Source organism: Pristiophorus japonicus, chromosome 13, assembly GCF_044704955.1.
Source record: "Pristiophorus japonicus isolate sPriJap1 chromosome 13, sPriJap1.hap1, whole genome shotgun sequence".
NCBI classification, from domain to species: Eukaryota; Metazoa; Chordata; class Chondrichthyes; family Pristiophoridae; genus Pristiophorus; species Pristiophorus japonicus.
In genome coordinates, this window is record NC_091989.1 from 103307188 (window position 1) to 103328843 (window position 21656).

Sequence of the window (21656 nt, forward strand, 5' to 3'; positions counted from 1 at the left end):
ACCAAGTTATCTCTTGTACACCTGGATTTAAGTAATCATATTGAATACAGAAGACAGAGTCAACAAGGGTACCACGATTGCACAACTTTGTCACGCGTGATTTCTGTTAATGATCCTGCATATGTGTTGAATTATGGTCAGAGTTCCAAATGGATCACTGGTACAGTCATGGCCAAGGAGAGCAACAGAATATTTGTTATTAAGCTCAAGAATGGGCAAACTTGCAAGAAACACATGGATCAAACAAAGCTGAGGCACACAGACGAGCCAGAGCAGTCGGACAAAGAAACTGTCAATGACCAACCAACCTACCAGCAGTCTTCAGTGGACTCAAGGGTCATCAGTGAACCCGGAATTTCCATCACGGACGTGTTCAATAAAAATGGACTTGCAACTCCTGACATGGATACTGCCACCTTCAACAAGTCAGCCATCCAGCCACCAGCCACAACAGACTCTGCACATTCACCCAAGGCCGAAATTGAACTGAGATGGTCAACCCGGGAGCATAAAGCACTGGACCATCTCAACCTGTGAAAGACTGTGATAAGATCTGAGAGGAGGGTATTGTCATGTATGTACATGCTGTTTGTAGCCATCAGATGGTGTCATTGTTGGAGGCATATGGTGCTGCTCTGGTGTAAAAGACCAGCCATTTTGTGAGTCAGGCACTTTGGTCCAAAATAAAGCAGAAGCAAGGTTGTATCTTGCTTAGTTAAACAGGACTCAGTTGAACCTTTATTGCATACATAACAGGTGAAATGTCAGTGTTGGAAGCTGGAATGATGTGCTCTTGAGAGAGGACATCAGATTCCATCTCGAACAACTGGCTGCCACTCCCCCGGGGCATAGCCTCAGCATCCGGAGCAATCTGTTGGAGCGCAGATTGCTGATCTACCCCGGGACCATTACCTCCCTGTTGGACTGATGGGGCAGTGCTTGTGTGGCATCAATTTGACTCTGCATCAGAGCAGACAGCGCATTGTTGCCACCACACATTGGCGACATGGCAGAATGTAGGTGTGGTGTGGTCTCGGCCTGTCGTTCAATGGCTGCTGCCACGTCAGCCATGGCCCACGCCATCATGTCTGGGATCCCATGGTCACTTCTGATGTCCATCATCTGTTGCAACTGACCAAGGATGGGCTCAATGGGCTGCTGAGACACAAATGCAAACGTTGAGGTGGCCTCCACCACACTCAAAGCAAATGCATCCACACTCAGTGGGATCCTCGCCAATGCACCCATTAGCTCACTGTGCATCTGCATTGACTCCCTGGACATAGCCTCCAAGTCCAGACGCTCATCTGTTGTCTGTGAGCAGGACTCATGGGCCAACTTACCCACCGGAGAGCTGGCCCCCTCGCGCTGGGCGTTGCTGCAGGCCACTGGGGCCAGGAGCCTCAGCTTCATGCAACCCCTGGAAGACGGCCTCTTCCATCGAGGTGCTCTCCCCACTCGCTCCAAATGAGGACATCTCATACTGTCCCGGCACACTGCTCTCCACTTCCTCCTCTTCTTGCCCGTCGTCTGAAGACATCTGCTCACGGGCAGGCTGCTGCTCTTCTGGCTCATCATCATAAGTATAAAGCAACAGAAGTGCAGTTATCAGCTGGGAAGGGGGGCAGGAAGGCATCGTTATTTTGGTTGAAAGCTGTTGTAAGGCATGTGGCCTCAAGGCTAAGGTGACTCACACAAAATGGCCATCTCATTCACATACCGTCACTGTCGAGCGGGGGCTCTACCTCTCCGCCCTCCACCGCCACGACTGCAGCGTCTATGAGAGCGCATACTCGCTCCTCCACCTCAGTGAGTTGGACCTGCAATGACAAAAACAAAAGGTTGTTAGTGGCTGTGTAGGTGCTGGTGTGTCACATGTGTCTGCAGTAGGGTACTCGTGAGTAATATGAGGAAGTGTGCAAATCTGCTTTTCATCCTGCGTTGCATCGTGCAGTGGGTGTATGAACGGGTCTGGGGCACAAGCAACTACCAGCAAGTGTGGGGCTTATAAATATGAAGAGTTGAAAGATGCTGCTAGGTGGGCTCAGACTGAGTAAGGAGCTAGAAGGTGAGAGACACTTGGGTGGGCTGGGCATGTCTGGTGAGATGACGGAGAGGTCTCAGGCTGGCTTCAGCAAGGAGGAGCATGGCCGAGTAGACCTATAGAAGGGGTAGGCTCTGCAAAGTCTTTACATTGTGTGAGACGATGAGGTGCACATGAAAGCATCGGAAGGTGAATGGAATGGGTACTCACCCTAATGACCCTGGTAAGATCGTTGAATTTATTGCGACATTGCATTATTGTTGTGGCCACTGAGTTCTGGGCTGAAACGTGGTGTGCCATCTCCCTCCAAAGCCTTGTCAAAACTCTATGGCTGGAGGGCATTCCAGTGACTCTCCACTGCTTCCAACAATGCACCAAGGGCGGTGGATGAGAAACGTGCCCGTAGTCCTCCTTCCTCCTCCACTTTAGCACTCTGAAGACACTGTGGAGCTGGAGCTGTTCATGCGCTAATTTACCTTGCCGCACCTTTAAGACTCAGCCGTTCCCGGGATCTAAATCGGTGTTCGGCGCATACGGAAAATGTCCGCTAAATTTACCGACCAAACTTTCGTTATCGCCGCCCACCCGCCCCCCCAGCTCTGGTGTGCAATCGCTGATTTCGCGCCCCTGTCAGCTCCTTGACCGATTCTGATGAATTTCTGGATGGAGGGCACAAGTTTTTTCAAGGCGCGACCAAATTTCTCCCCCAAAGGAGTTTTAAAACCTACCATCGCTAAATGTCCCAGCTTAACAAAATATAAATTTTACAAGTACAGTCCTGTTCAGTTTTGTAACTGAAACCTTCGAGGGAGGAGCAAAGCCTGAAATTCCGGTCAGGGCCGAGGGCAGAGAGTGGGGAAGAGGCGGTCCTGCCAGTGGCTGGAATTTAGCATGGAATCCGGTTCCGCCGGGATTCTGCCCCGTTTCTTGTAGTTGTGCTGGGGATGGAGGAGAGCAATTTCCCCGACCATCTCCCCTACGGCAAGGGAAATGTCTGGAATTTCCACACATTCCGCCTTTATAAAGCCTCAATGGAACTCTTGCCAGCTGAGAGCCGCTGTGAATTATACTGAAGCCTTTAGAAAGGCCCCAACTGTTAGCGTACAAACGCAATCAATCCTGGACTAAATCTGGTACCTCATTTTAAAATAATCCAGTTTCAGGAATTATTTCTTAAGCCATATAATGGAGCCTCTTTGGTGACGGGCACTCTTATTATACACATCTCCTCACTCAGGTCTTCGTATGAAGTGTATTCTGTAGAGGAGGGGGAAGATCTGGTGGGGTGCATCCCCCTTGAATGCTGACAGACTTTTCTTTGCTCCATCCTGTGCTCCTCCTTTTCCATGATAACAGCGTACAAGGGTATGTCCACAGGACAGCTATACCTGTCAGTGTGGGTGGGGAAAGGATGGTGAAAATCTCCTGGTGGTCAGAGCCTGTCAGAAGCAGTGACAAATAAGTCCAAGTCTGTATAAGGAAAATGGTGGAATATATCAGACCCTCTCAGTAACACTGCTTAGAATCAATAACGCCTGGACTTTGGGAATCTTACAATGTGGAAGAATCAGGGGGTGGACTTTAACCACCATACAATGAGCAGGAGAGGGTCGTGGGGGCGGTTAAATCATCAAATTGGTGAAACCCCGACCCCAATCCATTGTGAAGGGCCTGTTTCCGTTTTAACCACAGTGGATATCAGGGTCTCTGAGTAACCCGTTCTATAATTACAATATTTAATTAAGGCTCCTTTCCTGAGATTGTGGCAGCGATTGGAAATTAACACCTCCTGCACGAGTTTAACGGGGTTCGGGAAACCCGGCCACTGTGGGGAGGCGGGAGCAGCCGGATCCAGCAGGTAAGTGCTTTTTATAGCACTGCTTGTGGGCCAGGGAGGAGCAGGAGTGCTTTCCCCCACCTCTCGAGCAAATCTTCTGTAACGATTGGCCAACTCTCTCCACCCCATAACCAGTGATCTCTCCCGATCGCCCCTCCCTCCCGATTGCTGGTTCAACCCCCTGCATCTGCACCAACCCCCACTTTTTCCCGGTTGCTGAGGTCCATTCCCAACAGCCCCCAGCTTTTGCCTCAAACCACTGGCTTTCCCGTCCAGATTGTCAATCTGGCCGGCTGCCAGGGACCGTTTCCCATCAATTTCCCATCCCTGCACACACCTTCCACGCAGGTGGTACAGACCTTGTTGCCCTGAAAACCCATTCTACTTTTTAATACAGTTATCAACTATGACTGTGCAGAAAACTGTTACATCACCATGACATTTCTCCTTTGGTACACAGAGTATGAGATTCATCTGTCCTGTGTAATACAGAAAGCAGAAGTTCTTCAAAAATGCAGAGGGATCTTACATTCAGATCCACCGGATACTGAAATTACTCAGCAAGCACTTTACTTGTATTTATTTTATCCCCTTTCTTTTTCCTCTCCATTCAGGTAAAAATCCGACCACCGGTATTTCGGACCCCAGCCTGATGTGCCATGACTTGGAGCAGCAACTCATTTTCACACAGAAAAATAATAGCAGTTATGATTCAGTCAAAATAGTGAGCACCCTCATGGAACAATGTGATGGTCACATTTCTGATAGGTAGGAATTGGTGCTCCCAGAATGCGATGTTAGTCTGAACAGAATCCACGGATTGATTTGCAATTTGTCACTTTGCCGTAAATCTGCCATTGCTAATCAGCTGTCCATTATAGAAACAGTTTAATCTTCACTCCTGTTGATCCACAATGCCAATTTTATGCCTGGGCGGAAAATTGAACATCTACCTGCAAGTGTCCATGTAAACATTTGATGGGAGACAGTTGAGGGACTATTTTCCCAATGGCAGTGGATCATTTTGTTTTCCCTTGCCTGAGCTCCTGGTCCAGGCTAATTTTCTTGGGCCAGGGTCACTTCCATATTGGGGATGGGTACCATGACCAGTGATGTTTTTTCTGTAGTCATGACACTTCCAGTGGAAAATCCCAGATGTGACATCAGGTGTTGGGGAGCCAGTCAAGTGGCTCACTGCCCAAGTATCCTCCTGCTTTGTCCACCTGGAATAACTACACAGGGATACCAGCTTCCTGTTTTTTCCTGTATTTTCTTGGTCTTTGTAGTACGCTACCTAGATTCCTACATAAAACCAAACCATTTAATTTCTTATTGTTGTAGGCAAACTCAAATCCTACACAGTAAATTGAAATATAAGTTGCTTAATTAAACTAATATTAAAACGTCAGTCAGTTAATATCATCAGTCTTTACAATTAACACAGCAACGTTACAGACTGTACAATGTGCAGTAATGATTATAAACAAAAAAAATGATAGTTGCTGGAGTAAAGTACTAAGGCCAAAAATTCAACTCATTTGCGCCTCCCGTTAGTAATGGGGCGCAAATGATTTTGCGACCAAACGTGGCATTGTTAACGACACCCGCCATATTCGGTGGGAGTTTAGCGGCAGCGCTATAGCTTTGCACCCCGTTCTCCTGCATCCAGAGATGGTGACGTTATCGCTACGCGCATTGCCCCGGCCCCAATGTTGACTTTAAATGAGGGAAGGCCCCCCAGTGCACAGCACTGCTGAGGCGTCCGATCCGTGAGCACTCCAGGAAGGAAGTGGAGTGCTTGATTTAGTGGTCACTTCTGTCCGGGCTCGGTAACCTGAATTTCTGGAGAGGGGCAGGACTTCCGCGCCTGGCGCTAAGTCTTGTGCGTGCCGTTTGTCACCACCCCCAAATGGGGCGACACTGAATGTTTCCCCGTAAGAGTTTTAAGTGTTACGAAGCATGCTGGTTAACTTTGACTTTTGGTGTTTCATGGAGCAGCAACAGATTGCGGTTTGTAATCATTCCTGTAAAAATGATGCAACAATATCAATTTTTAAAATTCCTGCAATAGTGCAGGGAGAGCTGGGCAGCTGTTAATGGTGTGAGGAGAGGGGGAATGGGACGTGTGAGGAGAGGGAGAATGAGACGTGTGAGAGTAGAAGTAAAATGTGACCTGTTAGAGGAGAGGTGGATTGTCAACCTTGACAGAATTTTCCATCACTGAAAAGCAGAGTAAGGCAGAGGGAGAAATTTCCAGCATGATGGAACCAAACTGGTAGCTGTACAGTGGAGGAGAATTTCCTGGAGTGTATTAGGGATGGTTTTCTCGACCAATATGTCGATGAACCAACTAGAGGGCTGGCCATCTTAGACTGGGTGATGTATAATGAGAAAGGACTAATTAGCAATCTTGTTGTGCGAGGCCCCTTGGGGAAGAGTGACCATAATATGGTAGAAGTCTTTATTAAGATGGAGAGTGACACAGTTAATTCAGAGAATAGGGTCCTGAACTTAAGGAAAGGTAATTTCGATGGTATGAGACGTGAATTGGCTAGAATAGACTGGCGAATGATACTTAAAGGTTTGACGGTGGATAGGCAATGGCAAACATTTAAAGATCACATTAATGAACTTCAACAATTGTACATCCCTGTCTGGAGTAAAAAGAAAACGGGGAAGGTGGCTCAACTGTGGTTAACAAGGGAAATTATAGATAGTGTTAAATCTAGGGAAGAGGCATATAAATTGGCCAGAAAAAGCAGCAAACCTGAGAGCTGGGAGAAATTTCGAATTCAGCAGAGGAGGACAAAGGATTTAATCAGGAGGTGGAAAATAGAGTTTGAGAGGAAGCTTGCTGGGAACATAAAAACTGACTGCAAAAGCTTCTGTAGATATGTGAAGTGAAAAAGATTAGTGAAGACAAACGTAGGTTCCTTGCAGTCAGAATCAGGTGAATTTATAATGGGGAACAAAGAAATGGCAGACCAGCTGAACAAATACTTTGGTTCTGTCTTCACGAAAGAAGACACAAAAAACCTTCCGGAAATACTAGGGGACCGAGGGTCTAGTGAAAAGGAGAAACTGAAGAAAATCCTTATTAGGCGGGAAATTGCGTTAGGGAAATTGATGGGATTGAAGGCTTGCGCCTCTGTTAGCATCCCAGAGGGCCGGTAATGGATCTGGAACTGATTCCCGCCCGGGCGGCCAGCTTCCAGCGCCCCACCGGGAAATTTGGTCCCCTTTCTCCGGCGGCACTGAGCAGTACCGCCTGGGAGCATCTCGCCGGTGTGCAACGCCCCCGTTATTGTCCCGATCTCTAAATTTGTTCCGCACTGACCCCGTAGCACCCCGTAGCCAACCTGCCTTAGAAAGCAGTCAGTCAGAGCTGTTCCAGCGGCGCTGAGGGAAGGAATGACTGCACGAGGCAGGTGTGATTGTTTTTTGTTTGTTTCATTTTTGTGATTTATCTTTATGTAGGTCGCAGCAATCGAATTTGTTAGCTGCCGGCACAAACCATTTCCCGGCGCAAAATTTACTGGCCCGCCGCCATTAGCGCCTTAAAAAGCCTCCAACCAAAAATCCAGTCCTTACGGTGTTTTGGATAACCGTCCCCTGGGGAACTTGCCCTGAATAAGTCGGTTCAAAGCTGGAAATTCTGGTCAGAACAGCCTGACTACAAATTATTGGGATTTCCATGGAGCACTGATCATACCGACAATGCATTTCAGGAGATTGTTTTCCTCACAGTATCAGTGATTTCTGATGAAGTAATACAGAATTTCAAAAATCACTTCTTGAACTACTTTCATTATTTCAAAAAATTCAGGTTGTGGAGCCTTTTAAGCCAAATTTGCATCTTATATTCTGATTTTTAAACTTCTATTTCATATGTTCTTTCCTCGTTGATTGTTTGCTGACACGACCATTCTTTTACAGTAATAAAGTCATCTTCGCTCTGCACAGAGCACTCATGGGGATGAAATTGGAAGGTGAAAATCAATCCTTCTCAACACAAAATTTATTTGCTTATGTTCAAGAAATAAAACCTGAAACATTCACAGAGATCGACTTTCCTAATTCAGCTTTGGTAAGTGTTGTTTTTAGGTGTGCATGGTGGACAATGGCAGTAGTTGGGAGATACCTGACCCCACTTTTCGAGAAGTTGAAGAGAGATGTCCATAGAACCTCTCTAGTGTTGCCCTTTTAAAATTATTGTTAATCCCCCCTTGTAAATTCACGCTGTATTCTAGACTTCCCTACATTCCATTCACTCTTTGTTGACTAACAATACAAGTAGTTGACCTGATCCCAAGACTCCACTAAAGCTGCACTTGAACTTGTCATCAGGAGGTACATAGGCTGAATTGACATATCGTGCTGTCAATCCATCTTCTGATTTTTTTGGTTCACTTTTTAAAACAGAAATAAGAGCAACTAAACGTTCCTTTTAACTGCTATGTTGATTTTCACCTCGGACAGAATTGGAGTTCAGTCCTTAGCGTACAGTCAGGGAAAAATTCATCCCCTTAGCACTGCCCGTTAGTGCCAGTAAATGGTACTAATGCGCCATTGAGAGCTGTAACGACAGTTCCTGTTGAAACCAGTGCCTAAAGTCAAATCAGGACCCTCGATAGCACGACCAGTAACAGCGATCGCTGGGGACTTCAACGCCATGAAGATCGTTATGTCAGTGAGTGTGTAACGCTCACTGAACGCCCAGTCTGCCAAATTGCTTCTCGCCACTTCTCTCACCGCCTGGCATAAACACTGACAGGTAGAGTTGGTATGTAGTACCAAGAAGCCAGCTCCAGGTGCATTATTTAAAGGGATCAGCCCCAATCACTTGCATCTGATCAGTTAGTGAAGTAACAATTCCTGTGTGTTAGTTCCTGATACTGCAACAGTTTTATTTAGTGATTTGAAGGTTGGTATCAGGAGTGTTGTGGCAAGTAGAAAAGTACATTTATTCTTGAAAGATTCAATGTACAACACTTGCTAAAAGTCATGGGGGCAGTACTGGCAGTCCACCTTGCCCTCCAGAATCTATGGTGGAGGGAACGGAGGCAACGAGGAAGCCAGGAACATGTACACAGAGGAAGAAGACGAGGAACAGGAGGGAGAGAAGAGGCAGTTGGATAATCGGGTTTCCGGATGGCGGTCCGTGACAGGCTCATCAGACTCTAATTTGAATGAATGAAATCCTAGATCCCCGTTGCTCAACACATCCCTATCATACCATCACTGTGTCATGCCATATCACAGCATTCTCCTAGGCGCAAAGGTGAAATGAGAACCACAACAAAATATTCCAAATTTGAATAATAAATGCATAAATATATCACACACCTCACATGCATACAATAGCTAATGCCCCTTGTGCCTGCCATAGTTGAATAGCTGTCATTGTGTGCAAGATGTGAGATGTAGGTGTGAGTGTTGGTCGGAAGAGATTGTTGGTGGGTGAGTGTTGGGGGGGTGTGGTGCATTGAGCAGTGTGTGAAGCTTGTGGTACAGATGCATGTAGCATTTGTTGAAGCCTTCACTCAACCTGCCCACTCTTGTGAGCTTGTTAAATTTATTCCTGCACTGGGTGTAGTTCCTGGTATCACAGTGCTATCTGTGATGTGGTGTGCCACTTCCCTCCACATAGTCCAGCAGATTTGTGGCGAGGGCTACTGCAGGTTGGAAGGTACAGGACCGCCCGCATTCTCTCCATCGCTAAAACCAATGCCTCCAAAGCTTCCTCGGAAACCCCGATCTGCCATCAGCATTTGTAAATAAGTGCTCCTTCTCTTTGTCCTTCTTCTTATGGTTGTTCAGGCAGCTGTACACCCAACAATGCTGGGAGTCTCCAACCTCCGAGCTACACTTAGGTGCTGCAGCATCAACATACCTCACCTTTAAGCAGTGAAAAAAACCTGTGACAATAATTACTAGGGCCCGAAATTCACCGACCCCAAAGAGACGGCTGCTGCGGACTTTGGCCGGTTGATCAAAAAAATCGATCGGCTGCTGCAGTCGGGTATTTTTCCCTCCCCGAGCCTCAATCAGCTTGGGGAGGATTTCAGCGATGTTCACTTCCACTGGAAGCGGTGCAGTGAAGCTGCTGTAAATGAGGGTTTCCCGCAGTGAGCTCTGCAGTGTGCAGGCCGCTGGAAAGAGACTACCATAGCAAAATTTACTGAGGAAAAGGTGGGACTTTTCCCAGAAGTGCCCCTGCGAGGTTTTCAGAAGAACATAAGAAATAGGAACAGGAGTAGGCCATTTGGCCCCATCGAGCCTGCTCCGTCATTCAAACAGATCATGGCTGATCTAATTATGGACTCAGCTCCACTTCCCTGCTCTCTCACCATAACCCTTCACTCCCTTATCGCTCAAAAATCTATCTCCACCATAAATATATTCAAAGACACAGCCTCCACAGCTCTCTGGGTCAGAGAATTCCACAGATTTACAACCCTCCAAGAGAAGAAATTTCTCCTAATCTCAGTTTTAAAAGGGCGGCCCCTTATTCTAATAATATGTCCCTTAGTTTTAGTTTCCCCTATGAGTGGAAATATCCTCTATGCATCCACCTTGTTGAGCCCCCTCATTATCTTACAAGTTTCAATAAGATCACCTCTCATTCTTCTGAATTCCAATGTGTATAGGCCAATCCTACTCAACCAATTCTCATAAGTCAACCCCCTCATCTCCAGAACCAACTTAGTGAATCTTCTCTGAACAACCTCCAATGCAAGAATATCCTTCCTTAAATACGAAGACGAAAACTGTATGCAGTACTCCAGGTGTGGCCTCACCAATACTCTGTACAGTTGTAGCAGTACTTCTCTGCATTTATATCTCCTAACAGTAGCAATTCTGTTGGTCGGAGCATAGACCAGGAAATAGTCGGGGCTTGTAAAAAGGGAAGAGCAATAATCATCGTGATTTTAACCTCCATATTGATTGGACAAATCAAATTGGTCAGGGTAGTCTTGAGGAGATGTTCATAAAATGCATCTGGGGGCATGCTATCTTAAATCTGGTCCTGTGTAATGAGACAGGATTAATAAACAATCTGCTCGTAAAGGATCCCCTTGGAATGAGTGATCATAGCATGATTGAATTTCAAATTCATAGACACATGGAAACATAGAAATATAGAAAATAGGTGCAGGAGTAGTCCATTCGGCCCTTCGAGCCCGCACCGCCATTCAATGAGTTCATGGCTGAGCATGCAACTTCAGTACCCCATTCCTGCTTTCTCGCCATATCCCTTGATCCCCCTAGTAGTAAGGACTACATCTAACTCCTTTTTGAATATATTTCGTGAATTGGCCTCAAAAGCTTCCTGTGGTAGAGAATTCCACAGATTCACTACTCTCTGGGTGAAGAAGTTTCTCCTCATCTCGGACCGAAATGGCTTACCCCTTATCCTTAGACTGTGACCCCTGGTTCTGGATTTCCCCAACATTGGGAACATTCTTCCTGCATCTAACCTGTCTAAATCCATCAGAATTTTAAATGTTTTTATGAGATCTCCTCTCATTCTTCTGAACTCCAGTGAATACAAGCCCAGTTGATCCAGTCTTTCTTAATATGTCAGTCCCGCCATCCCGGGAATCAGTCTGGTGAACCTTCGCTGCACTCCCTCAATACCAAGAATGTCCTTCCTCAAGTTAGGAGACCAAAACTGCACACAATACTCCAGGTGTGGCCTCAGCAAGGCCCTGTACAGTAGTAACACTTCGCTGCCTCTGTACTCAAATCCCCTCGCTATGAAGGCCAACATGCCATTTGATTTCTTAACCGCTTGCTGTACCTGCATGCCAACCTTCAATGACTGATGTACCATGACACCCAGGTCTCGTTGCGCCTCCCCTTTTCCAAATCTGTCACCATTCAGATAATAGTCTGTCTCTGTTTTTACCACCAAAGTGGATAACCTCACATTTATCCACATTATACTTCATCTGCCATACATTTGCCCACTCACCTAACCAATCCAAGTCGCTCTGTAGCCTCAGAGCATCCTCCTCGCAGCTCACACTGCCACCCAACTTCGTGTCATCCGCAAATTTGGAGATACTACATTTAATCCCCTCGTCTAAATCATTAATGTACAGTGTAAACAGCTGGGGCCCCAGCACAGAACCTTGCGGTATCCCACTAGTCACTGCCTGCCATTCTGAAAAGTACCCATTTACTCCTGCTCTTTGCTTCCTGTCTGCGAACCAGTTCTCAATCCAAGTCAGCACACTACCCTCAATTCCATGTGCTCTAACTTTGCACATTAATCTCTTGTGTGGGACCTTGTCGAAGGCCTTCTGAAAGTCCAAATACACCACATCAACTGGTTCTCCCTTGTCCACTCTACTGGAAACATCCTCAAAAAATTCCAGAAGATTTGTCAAGCATGATTTCCCTTTCACAAATCCATGCTGACTTGGACCTATCATGTCACCTCTTTCTAAATGCGCTGCTATGACATCCTTAATAATTGATTCCATCATTTTACCCACTACCGATGTCAGGCTGACCAGTCTATAATTCCCTGCTTTCTCTCTCCCTCCTTTTTTAAAAAGTGGGGTTACATTGGCTACCCTCCACTCCATAGGAACTGATCCAGAGTCTATGGAATGTTGGAAAATGACTGTCAATGCATCCGCTATTTCCAAGGCCACCTCCTTAAGTACTCTGGGATGCGGACCATCAGGCCCTGGGGATTTATCGGCCTTCAATCCCATCAATTTCCCCAACACAATTTCCCGACTAATAAGGATTTCTCTCAGTTCCTCCTTCTTACGAGACCCTCTGACCCCTTTTATATCCGGAAGGTTGTTTGTGTCCTCCTCAGTGAATACCGAACCAAAGTACTTGTTCAATTGGTCTGCCATTTCTTTGTTCCCCGTTATGACTTCCCCTGATGGAGGGTGAGAAAGATGGATCTATAACCAGTTTACTAAGTTTAAATAAAGTAGACTATGAAGGTATGAGGGCAGAGTTGGCTAAAGTGGACTGGTAAAATAGATTAAAGTGTAGGACGGTTGATGAACAGTAATGTACATTTAAGGAGATATTTCACAACTCTCAAGAAAAATATATTCCAGTGAGGAGGAAAGGGTGTAAGAGAAAAGATAGCCATCCGTGGCTATCGAAAGACATAAAGGATGGTGTCCAATTAAAAACAAGGGCATACAAAGCGGCCGAAACAAGTGGGAGGACAGAAGATTGGGAAACTTTTAAAAGCCAGCAAAGAATGACTCAAAAAAATAATTAAGAAAGGGAAGATAGACTTTGAAAGTAAACAACCACAAAATATAAAAACAGGTCGCAAGAGTTTCTATAGGTATATAAAAAGGAAAAGAATGGCTAAAGTAAATGTTGGTCCCTTAGAGGCCGAGACCAGGGAATTAGTAATGGGGAACATGGACATGGCAGAAACTCTGAACAAATCTTTTGTATCAGTCTTTACTGTAGAGGACACTAACAAAGGGCTCAAATTGGCCAGGAGTTGCTCTGTTTTTTTTGGAGCAACTTGACTTTTCTGGTGTATCTTAAAAATCCCCATTTTGCGCATTCAATTTGCACCAGTATAAGTGAATTAGTTACGATTTTTTTAGTTTAGTTTAGTTTTTCTCAAAAGGGGGCGTTACCAGCCACCAATGCCAGTTTTGGCCATTTAGGCCACTTTGGCCAGTTAATCGTTACTCCAAATCTACTTAGGCCAGCATATGTGGCCACTTCAGAAAACCCTTGCTGAGAGTTAAGAAATCAGCATAGGTCGGTAAATCAGACGCCAGCAGAACTTAATGACTTGACTAAAGATTGTGAATAGGATCAAAAAGTTATACAGGACATCGTATGACAAACTTCGCAAAGTTAATTTACTATACAACAGAAGCAGGAAGCTTAAACTACAAAAAAGATAGTTAATTAAATTGCCCTAATCACACAACTAATTTAAACAACTATTTGTTTGCAATGTTTATACTGGACCAAAATTGAGCCCATATTAACTAAATAAAGTCTACTTCAATAATTAAGATATTGTCTCAATGTTCCTCTGTCACTTATATTCTTCTTTCACAATAGCACCAGGTGAATAGGCTTGACAAATGGTCACAGCTATTCACAAGAGACAAAATATATTGACAGAATTTTTTCAAACTATCCAAATAAAAAATAGAAGTAAGTAAGTCCTACCCTACCTTTATCTTCAGCCCGGGAAGGCAGCGGGCCGGCCTGTGCGGTTGGCCACTCGGCCTGGGATAGGGGCGGGATGCATAGTGAAAGGCTGGGGATGGTATGATGATGATGATGATCAGGTCCCACGCTACAGCATGTACACTGAGAGGCTGCGGGCGAGGAGCTACTGCACATGTGCGCACACTCCAAAGCGCATGTGCATACGTCCCGGCACTGTTTTCAGCACGGGAAGCTGGCTCTGCCCCCGACCTGACTGGCCATGCTGTGTGAAGACTCAGGAGAAGCCGGACAGCGGCCAAAGTGGGGAGCAATATTTTTCTGAGCACTTTTCAACACAGAAAAGTGCCATATCTCCGGTGAGTGCACAAAAAAAGGGGTGGGCCAATTTTGTGCGTAATATTCCAACAGTGTATAGTCAAGGGGTTATAGCGGGGGGGAGGAACTTAACACAATCACAATCACGAAGGAGGTGGTACTCAGTAAGATAATGGGACTAAAGGCAGATAAATCCCCTGAACCTGATGGCTTGCATCCTCAGGTCTTAAGAGAAGTAGCGGCAGGGATTGTGGATGCATTGGTTCCAATTTACCAAAATTCCCTGGATTCTGGGGAGGTCCCAGCAGCTTGGAAAGCTGCAAATGTTATGCCCCTATTTAAAAAAGGAGGCAGACAAAAAGCAGGAAACTATAGACCAATTAGCCTAACATCTGTGGTTAGGAAAATGTTGGAATCCATTATTAAAGAAGCAATAGCAGGACATTTGGAAAAGCAAAATTCGGTCAGGCAGAATCAGCATGGATTTATGAAGGGGAAGTCGTGTTTGACAAATTTGCTGGAATTCTTTGAGGATGTAACAAACAGGGTGGATAAAGGGGAACCAGTGGATGTGGTGTATTTGGACTTCCAGAAGTCTTTTGACAAGGTGCCACATAAAAGGCTACTGCACAAGATAAATGTTCACGTGGTTGGGGGTAGTATATTTGCATGGATAGAGTATCGGTTAACTAACAGAAAACAGAGAGTCGGGATAAATGGTTCATTCTCTGGTTGGCAATCAGTAACTAGTGGGGTGCCGCAGGGATCAGTTCTGATTCCCCAATTAATTACAATCTATATTAACGACTTGGAAGAAGGAACTGAGTGTAACATAGCCAAGTTTACTGACGATACAAAAATGGGAGGAAAAGCAATGTGTGAGGAGGACACAAAAAATCTGCAAAAGGACATAGACAGGCTAAGTGAGTGAGCAAAAATTTGGCAGATGGAGTATAATGTTGGAAAGTGTGAGGTCATGCACTTTGGCAGAAAAAAATCAAAGAGCAAGTTATTATTTAAATGGAGAAAATTGCAAAGTGCTGCAGTACAGCGGGACCTGGGGGTACTTGTGCATGAAACACAAAAAGATAGAATGCAGGTACAGCAAGTGATCAGGAAGGCCAATGGAATCTTAGCCTTTATTGCAAAGGGGATAGAGTATAAAAATAGGGAAGTCTTGCTACAGCTATACAGGGTATTAGTGAGGCTACACCTGGAATACTACGGGCAGTTTTGGTTTCCATATTTACGAAAGGATATACTTGCTTTGGAGGCATTTCAGAGAAGATTCACTAGGTTGATTCCGGGGATGAGGGGGTTGACTTATGAGGAAAAGTTGAGTAGTTTGAGCCTCTACTCATTGGAATTCAGAAGAATGAGAGGTGATCTTATCGAAACGTATAAGATTGTGAGGGGGCTTGACAAGGTGGATGCAGAGAGGATGTTTCCACTGATGGGGGAGACTAGAACTAGAGGGCATGATCTTAGAATCAGGGGCCACCCATTTAAAATAGAGATGAGGAGAAATTTATTCTCTCAGAATCTGTGGAATTCGCTGCCTCAGAGAGCTGTGGAAGCTGGGACATTGAATAAATTTAAGACAGAAATAGACAGTTTTTTAAACGATAAGGGGATAAGGGGTTATGGGGAGCGGGCGGGGAAGTGGAGCTGATCAGATCAGATCAGCCATGATCTTATTGAATGGCGGAGCAGGCTCAATGGGCCGTATGGCGTACTCTTGCTCTGATTTCTTATGTTCTTTTGTTCTCATACTCTATCCCCTTTGCAATAAGGGCCAACATTCCATTTGCCTTCCTGATTACTTGCTGTACCTGCATAAGGTCCCTCTGTACTGCAGTACTTTGCAATTTTTCTCCATTTAAATTATAATTTGCTTTTCTATTATTTCTGCCAAAGTGGATAACTTCACATTTTCCCACATTATACTCCATCTGCCAAATTTTTGCCGACTCACTTAGCCTGTCTACATCGCTTTGCAGATTTTTTGTGTCCGCCTCACAATTTACTTTCCCACCCATCATTGTTTCATCAGCAAACTTGCCTACATTACACTCGGTCCCTTTCTCCAAGTCATTAATATAGTCATTAATGGGCACCCCATTAGTCACTGTTTGCCAACCGGAAAATGACTCATTTATCCCGACTCTCTATTTTCTGTCAGTTAGCCAATCCTCTATCCGCGCTCGAACGTGACACGGCTGGGACAGTTTGTTAGGTAAAAAGTTTCATTACTTATTATTGTTTTTATTTCATTTTCTAGCATGCACAGTACTTAACTTTTCATGTAGTTTTATTAATTATTAGTGTATTTATTTCATTTTCCATGGTAGGCAGTATTTAGCTTTTGATATAATGTTATTAATTGTTTTGGCTCCATTAAACCTGCTGCATGCTGCTCAGAGGTTTGCACATACCCCTGTACTTTTGTACAACTTTCATGTCTGACTCTTTAGTGGAGTCCTGTGGGCTGCAGAAACCTGCTTGGCAGGGTTCACCCTGAGGATGGGAGGAGTGTTGGGATCGCGACACCTGGTATACCTGCTCAGAAGCAGAACGGCACGCAGGGGAAGGCGTTACCGTCAGCATCATGCAGACGGGCAGCGGGCAAGGGAAGCAGCAGCCATGATTCTTTCATTCTGCGCCAGACCAGTGTGCCCGCCGTCTTCACTGGCCTGAATCAAGATTACGGTGGGCTGCTTGGGGACAAGGGATATCCCCTGTCGACTTGGCTGTTCACCCTTCTGCAGAACCCCAGGACAACGCTAGAGCATGCATACAATGACGCTCATTGTGCCACCAGATGCATCATCGAGCAGTGCATAGGCATCCTTAAGCAGAGATTCCGATGCCTGGACCGCTCTGGTGGCACCTTGCAGTGCTCTCCTCAACAAGTCTCCTCCATAATCGTCATGGTCTGCTGCATGCTGCACAACCTGGCTATCATGAGGGGACAAGCCAGCAGTACCACCTGAGGAGAAGAAGGAGGAGGAGGAGGTGCAGGAGGAGGAGGAGGATCCCAGTTGCCCCAGAACTAGGAGGCGTCGACCCATTGCCAGCCTGGAAGGGCCGGTTGCAGACTGGCCAGCACCCTCATGGGAGGGTGCATCCTCACATATATGGAGATGCCTGACACCTCCCCTGCAATCTCCTTCCATGCATTATGTACTGGCAGTCTGCCAGGTCTCCCCACTCAGGAAACTGTATTTTTCTTCTGTCCTGCACACTGTCCATCAGTGTCTCCAGCTGCATATCAGGGAACCTGTTGGCTCTCCTTGCACCTTTTACACCAGCCATCCTTCCAACCTCTTTCCCCCCTCAGGGCCTTCCTGCAAATCGAGGCTTTAAAAAGGCCAGGGAGCATTAGAAACCCTTACCTCCATGCTGAATTTCTCAGTGGTGATAATGTTCAAATTAAGACAGCCACACCGCTGAAAAATCTACTTTGGAAAGGTTCATTAGCGCTGGAACCCATTTGTTCACTTTTGGAACTGAATATGGTGTGGCCCAACCACAAAAAAATGTTGGTGCTAATGGCCACAAAAAGGTGGGGAGCACCATCTTTCCAACGATACTGAATTTTGGGCCCCTTGCCTTTAGACTACCCCAGATATTGGTCCATCTTTTCAGTGTACCACCAACGAGCTTGGGATTTTAGACTTGTTTTATGGCTCCAATCATTTTAATGAGGAGTGAGGACGAATTTTGCATGCAATCGAGATGGTTTTCACCTGGCACTAACTCACCACTTTTAGTCTAAACACTGCCCATTCCTTGACGACAATGAATTTCTAGCCTTTAAGTTGCATTGAAATGTGTCTTACTGTAACCCATGCCTTCCATCCTTAACTGATTGCTGTAGTCATTGTTGTGACCCTAACCAGAATGCTGGCAGTCAGTTATCATCTTACCTTAATATGGTAGTTACTGTCAGTGAGTAGCTCTCGGAATAAGTGGCAGGATTTACCACTGAAGCAAAACTCTTTCTAACTTCCCAGAGAAGAATCCAGCCTGTTATCTCCCAAAATTCTTTCAGTGTGTTGCTTCTGAAATGCCAGTGTACAGACAAGCAAATAATTTCTATTTTTATTATTGAACAGATACAACAAACAAATATCTCTGACTTAGTCCTAAAGGCTAAAATTAAACTACCATCAGCTCTCCTGGACAATGTTATGAAGCAGTCCAATGCTGATAAATTGCGAATCATTTTTACTATCTATGAAAATACAACACTTTTTCAGGTAATGTAATCAGAATTATACCTGTTCTTATTGAAATACAAAGTGAGAAGATGAATTTTAAAATCACAGTATGAGCAAATAATAGTACCGATAATATCAATAATTGTTTCACTTGCCACGTTTATCAAATTAGCATTTTCGTTCAAAGGAGAAACCTTTGTCAGATTGTCTGAACCACTTAATCAGTCGTTTAACTGTATTTTCCCTCGTACACACGGGTTTATGTGGCTGCATGAAAGTCGTGTATTTTCCCTCAATTTACAAACGCAGTTGGTTCATTCTTAGTTTATGGTAAAATTGAAGCTACAAAGCCACAGCATTGGGTTTGAGAGCAAGTGGTACCCAGGAGATCCGTGAAGAATCTGCTCCCTGGAAAGCTAATCTTCAGCTGTTTAGAACTCCTGTTCAGCAGAGGATTCTGTGTTCTCCTGTTCGTCTTCACAGTTCTCTGAGATAGTTATGGCTTTATAGATGGACACAATAAAGCATAAGAAAGAAAGACTTGCATTTTTAAAGCACCTTTCATGACCTCAGGACATTCCAAAGCTCTTTACAGCCAATGAAGTACTATTGAAGTGTAGTCACTGTTGTAATGTAGGGAAATGCTGCAGCTAATTTGTGCACAGCAAAGTCCCACAAACAGCAATGTGCTAATGACCAGATAATCTGTTTTTGTGATAGTGGTTGAGGGATTAATATTAGCCAGAACACTGGGGCGAACTCCTCTGCTCTTCTTTGAAATAGTGCCAAGGGATCTTTTACATCCACCTTCGAGGGCAGATAACGTTTAATGTCTCACCCGACTGAAGGCACCTCCAACAGTGCAGCACTCCCTCAGTACTGCACTGAAGTGTCAGGCTAGATTATGTGCTCAATTCTCTGGAGTGGGGTTTGAAGCCACTTACTTAGAGGCTGAGTGCTACCACTGAGCCAAGGCTGATACCGAATACCATACACCTTAACTTGTCTTCCAAGCTGTCACCTTATTAAATGCCTTTTTAAAATCCATATAGTAAACTACGGACTATAGATTAACACTTCTGCAATTCCCTATCTTATTTCTTTTTACACCCTGGGGTATTAAATAGAATACTTATCCTAAGTCACGTTATTTTTTCCATTATCATTTTGTTACTTGCATTGAATCCAATAAGTTCCTTCCCTCGATTTATTTTTAGTTTCCTTTCTATCACTGATATTTTAACCTCTTCCTCTACTGTGAAAACGGATACAAACTACAGGTACAGAATCGAAAATCGGAAGCCTCGGGATCAAGGCCGATCTGGATTCTGTGTATTTCCAGAGTTCGGAGTGCCTTTCTGACGTCCTGAATCTGGAAACTCCTGAGCTCAGGTTCGGGTATTTCCAGACTTCAGAATGTCTTTCCGACGTCCCGAGTCCAGAAATGCCTGGGCTAAGGGAGGTAGGTAGGGTACGGGAGGGGGGGATTGGGCAGCCGAGGGGTGGTGGGGCAGAGTCGGCCCGAGGTGGGGGCGAGGTCAGCAGTGGCCCTTGGCGGGGGAGAGGATGGCGGGGGTGAGGTCAGCGGGGGCGAGGTCAGTGGCAGCCCGAGGCGGGGGAGAAGTCGGCGGTGGCCCGAGGCGGGGGAGAGGTCGGCGGTGGCCCGAGGCGGGGGAGAGGTCGGCGGTGGCCCGAGGCGGGGGAGAGGTCGGCGGTGGCCCGAGGCGGGGGAGAGGTCGGCGGTGGAGAGGTCGGCGGTGGCCCGAGGCGGGGGAGAGTTCAGCAGGGGAGTGTAAGGGGGTGGTCTCTATGAGGGGGTCAGGTGCCCTTCTGACCAACTTGAGCGGTTCGAATCGCTCCCACTCCCTTGGGTTCTGTACTCTGGATTTATTTGCGGGGTGTGACAAAAGTGCAAAGGACACTTGATGCAAAAGAAACTTTGGTTTTATTATAGTCAAAGTAATACAGGTTTATTACTCCAGTAAGAAAATACAAGGCCAAACTTACAATCACTCGAATAAAGGACAATACAAGGAAAGCTACAAGGTCAAACTTATAATCACTTTAATAAAGTACCATACACTACATATTCAGAGGGGGTGCAGTAAAATTATACCTCCCACCTCCCAATACCTAATCCTAGCTAGGTTGGACTCTAGGGCAGGCAGGGACTATGCTTAACAATCCTTTTGGACAGTTAACGGTAGATCGCGGTTTCAGGGTTCGCTGGATGCGGTAGGGTCTGCTTGCCATACCCCGAATATCGGAGAAGACTTCTAGCTGCGCAACCTTCAGTTGGGTTGAGTCCGCTGATGCGGTAAGGTACGTTTTGGATCTATGGGGTAAGTACCTGGTTTTCTTCATGAGAAATAGGTTTCTACAGTCTTTTAGATAATGTTTTACATGTTGGTAGGTCAGGATTAGATTGTAGAGTGGAAACTTTTTTGATTCTTCGGTTTTTCCCTGTTGGTGTTTTGTTCGAGTTTGATCGATTGCGGTGGTTTTTCCGTTGATACCACGTTGACTGTGGTCGGTTGCTGCCACGATGGTGATGTTCTTCCTTCTTTCAGGACTTCAGGACTTCGAGGCTGGAGAAGTTAGTTTACAACTGTCGGGTTGGTTTCTCTCCTTGTCTTGATGACAACAACTTGGTCTCGGTTGTGTAGCAAAGTGTGTCATACCCTTTGTTGAAAACAGGAGCCAGTTATACGATTTCAGGTTTTCTAAACTTGGCGCCAAATCTGTTCAAAATCCTTTGCGTAATTTTGGCGGGCTTGTAATCTTTGTAATACTTTGGTGGGCTCGTTAAAAGTTGATATGTTTTGGGTGAGTTGATGTTCGAAAACTGTTTCCTGATGGAAATATTAGTTTGGTAATTGCAATGTCCTTTTGTGCTTAGTCTTTCGCCTACAGGCTGGATTGGACCTCTTTGTGATGTATATACTGAAATGGTTGTCCAGACCCATGTTGATGGGTAGCTACCTCTGGGTGATTTTGTGATGTAAATGTTTTTTGTGGGGGAAGGGTTTTCGAATACTTATCCCTC

General features: G+C 45.4%; 1 protein-coding gene across 1 annotated transcript in view; it reads left to right on the forward strand.

Moving 5' to 3' along the window:
* The window catches only part of LOC139278158 (adhesion G-protein coupled receptor G2-like), a 92190-nt gene that overhangs the window by 49317 nt on the left and 21217 nt on the right, over positions 1 to 21656 (forward strand). The window contains exons 9-11 of the mRNA XM_070896813.1: positions 4496 to 4649; positions 7818 to 7968; positions 18506 to 18649. Of these exons, the coding sequence (XP_070752914.1) occupies positions 4496 to 4649; positions 7818 to 7968; positions 18506 to 18649 (449 nt within the window). The remainder of the gene's footprint in view (positions 1 to 4495; positions 4650 to 7817; positions 7969 to 18505; positions 18650 to 21656) is intronic.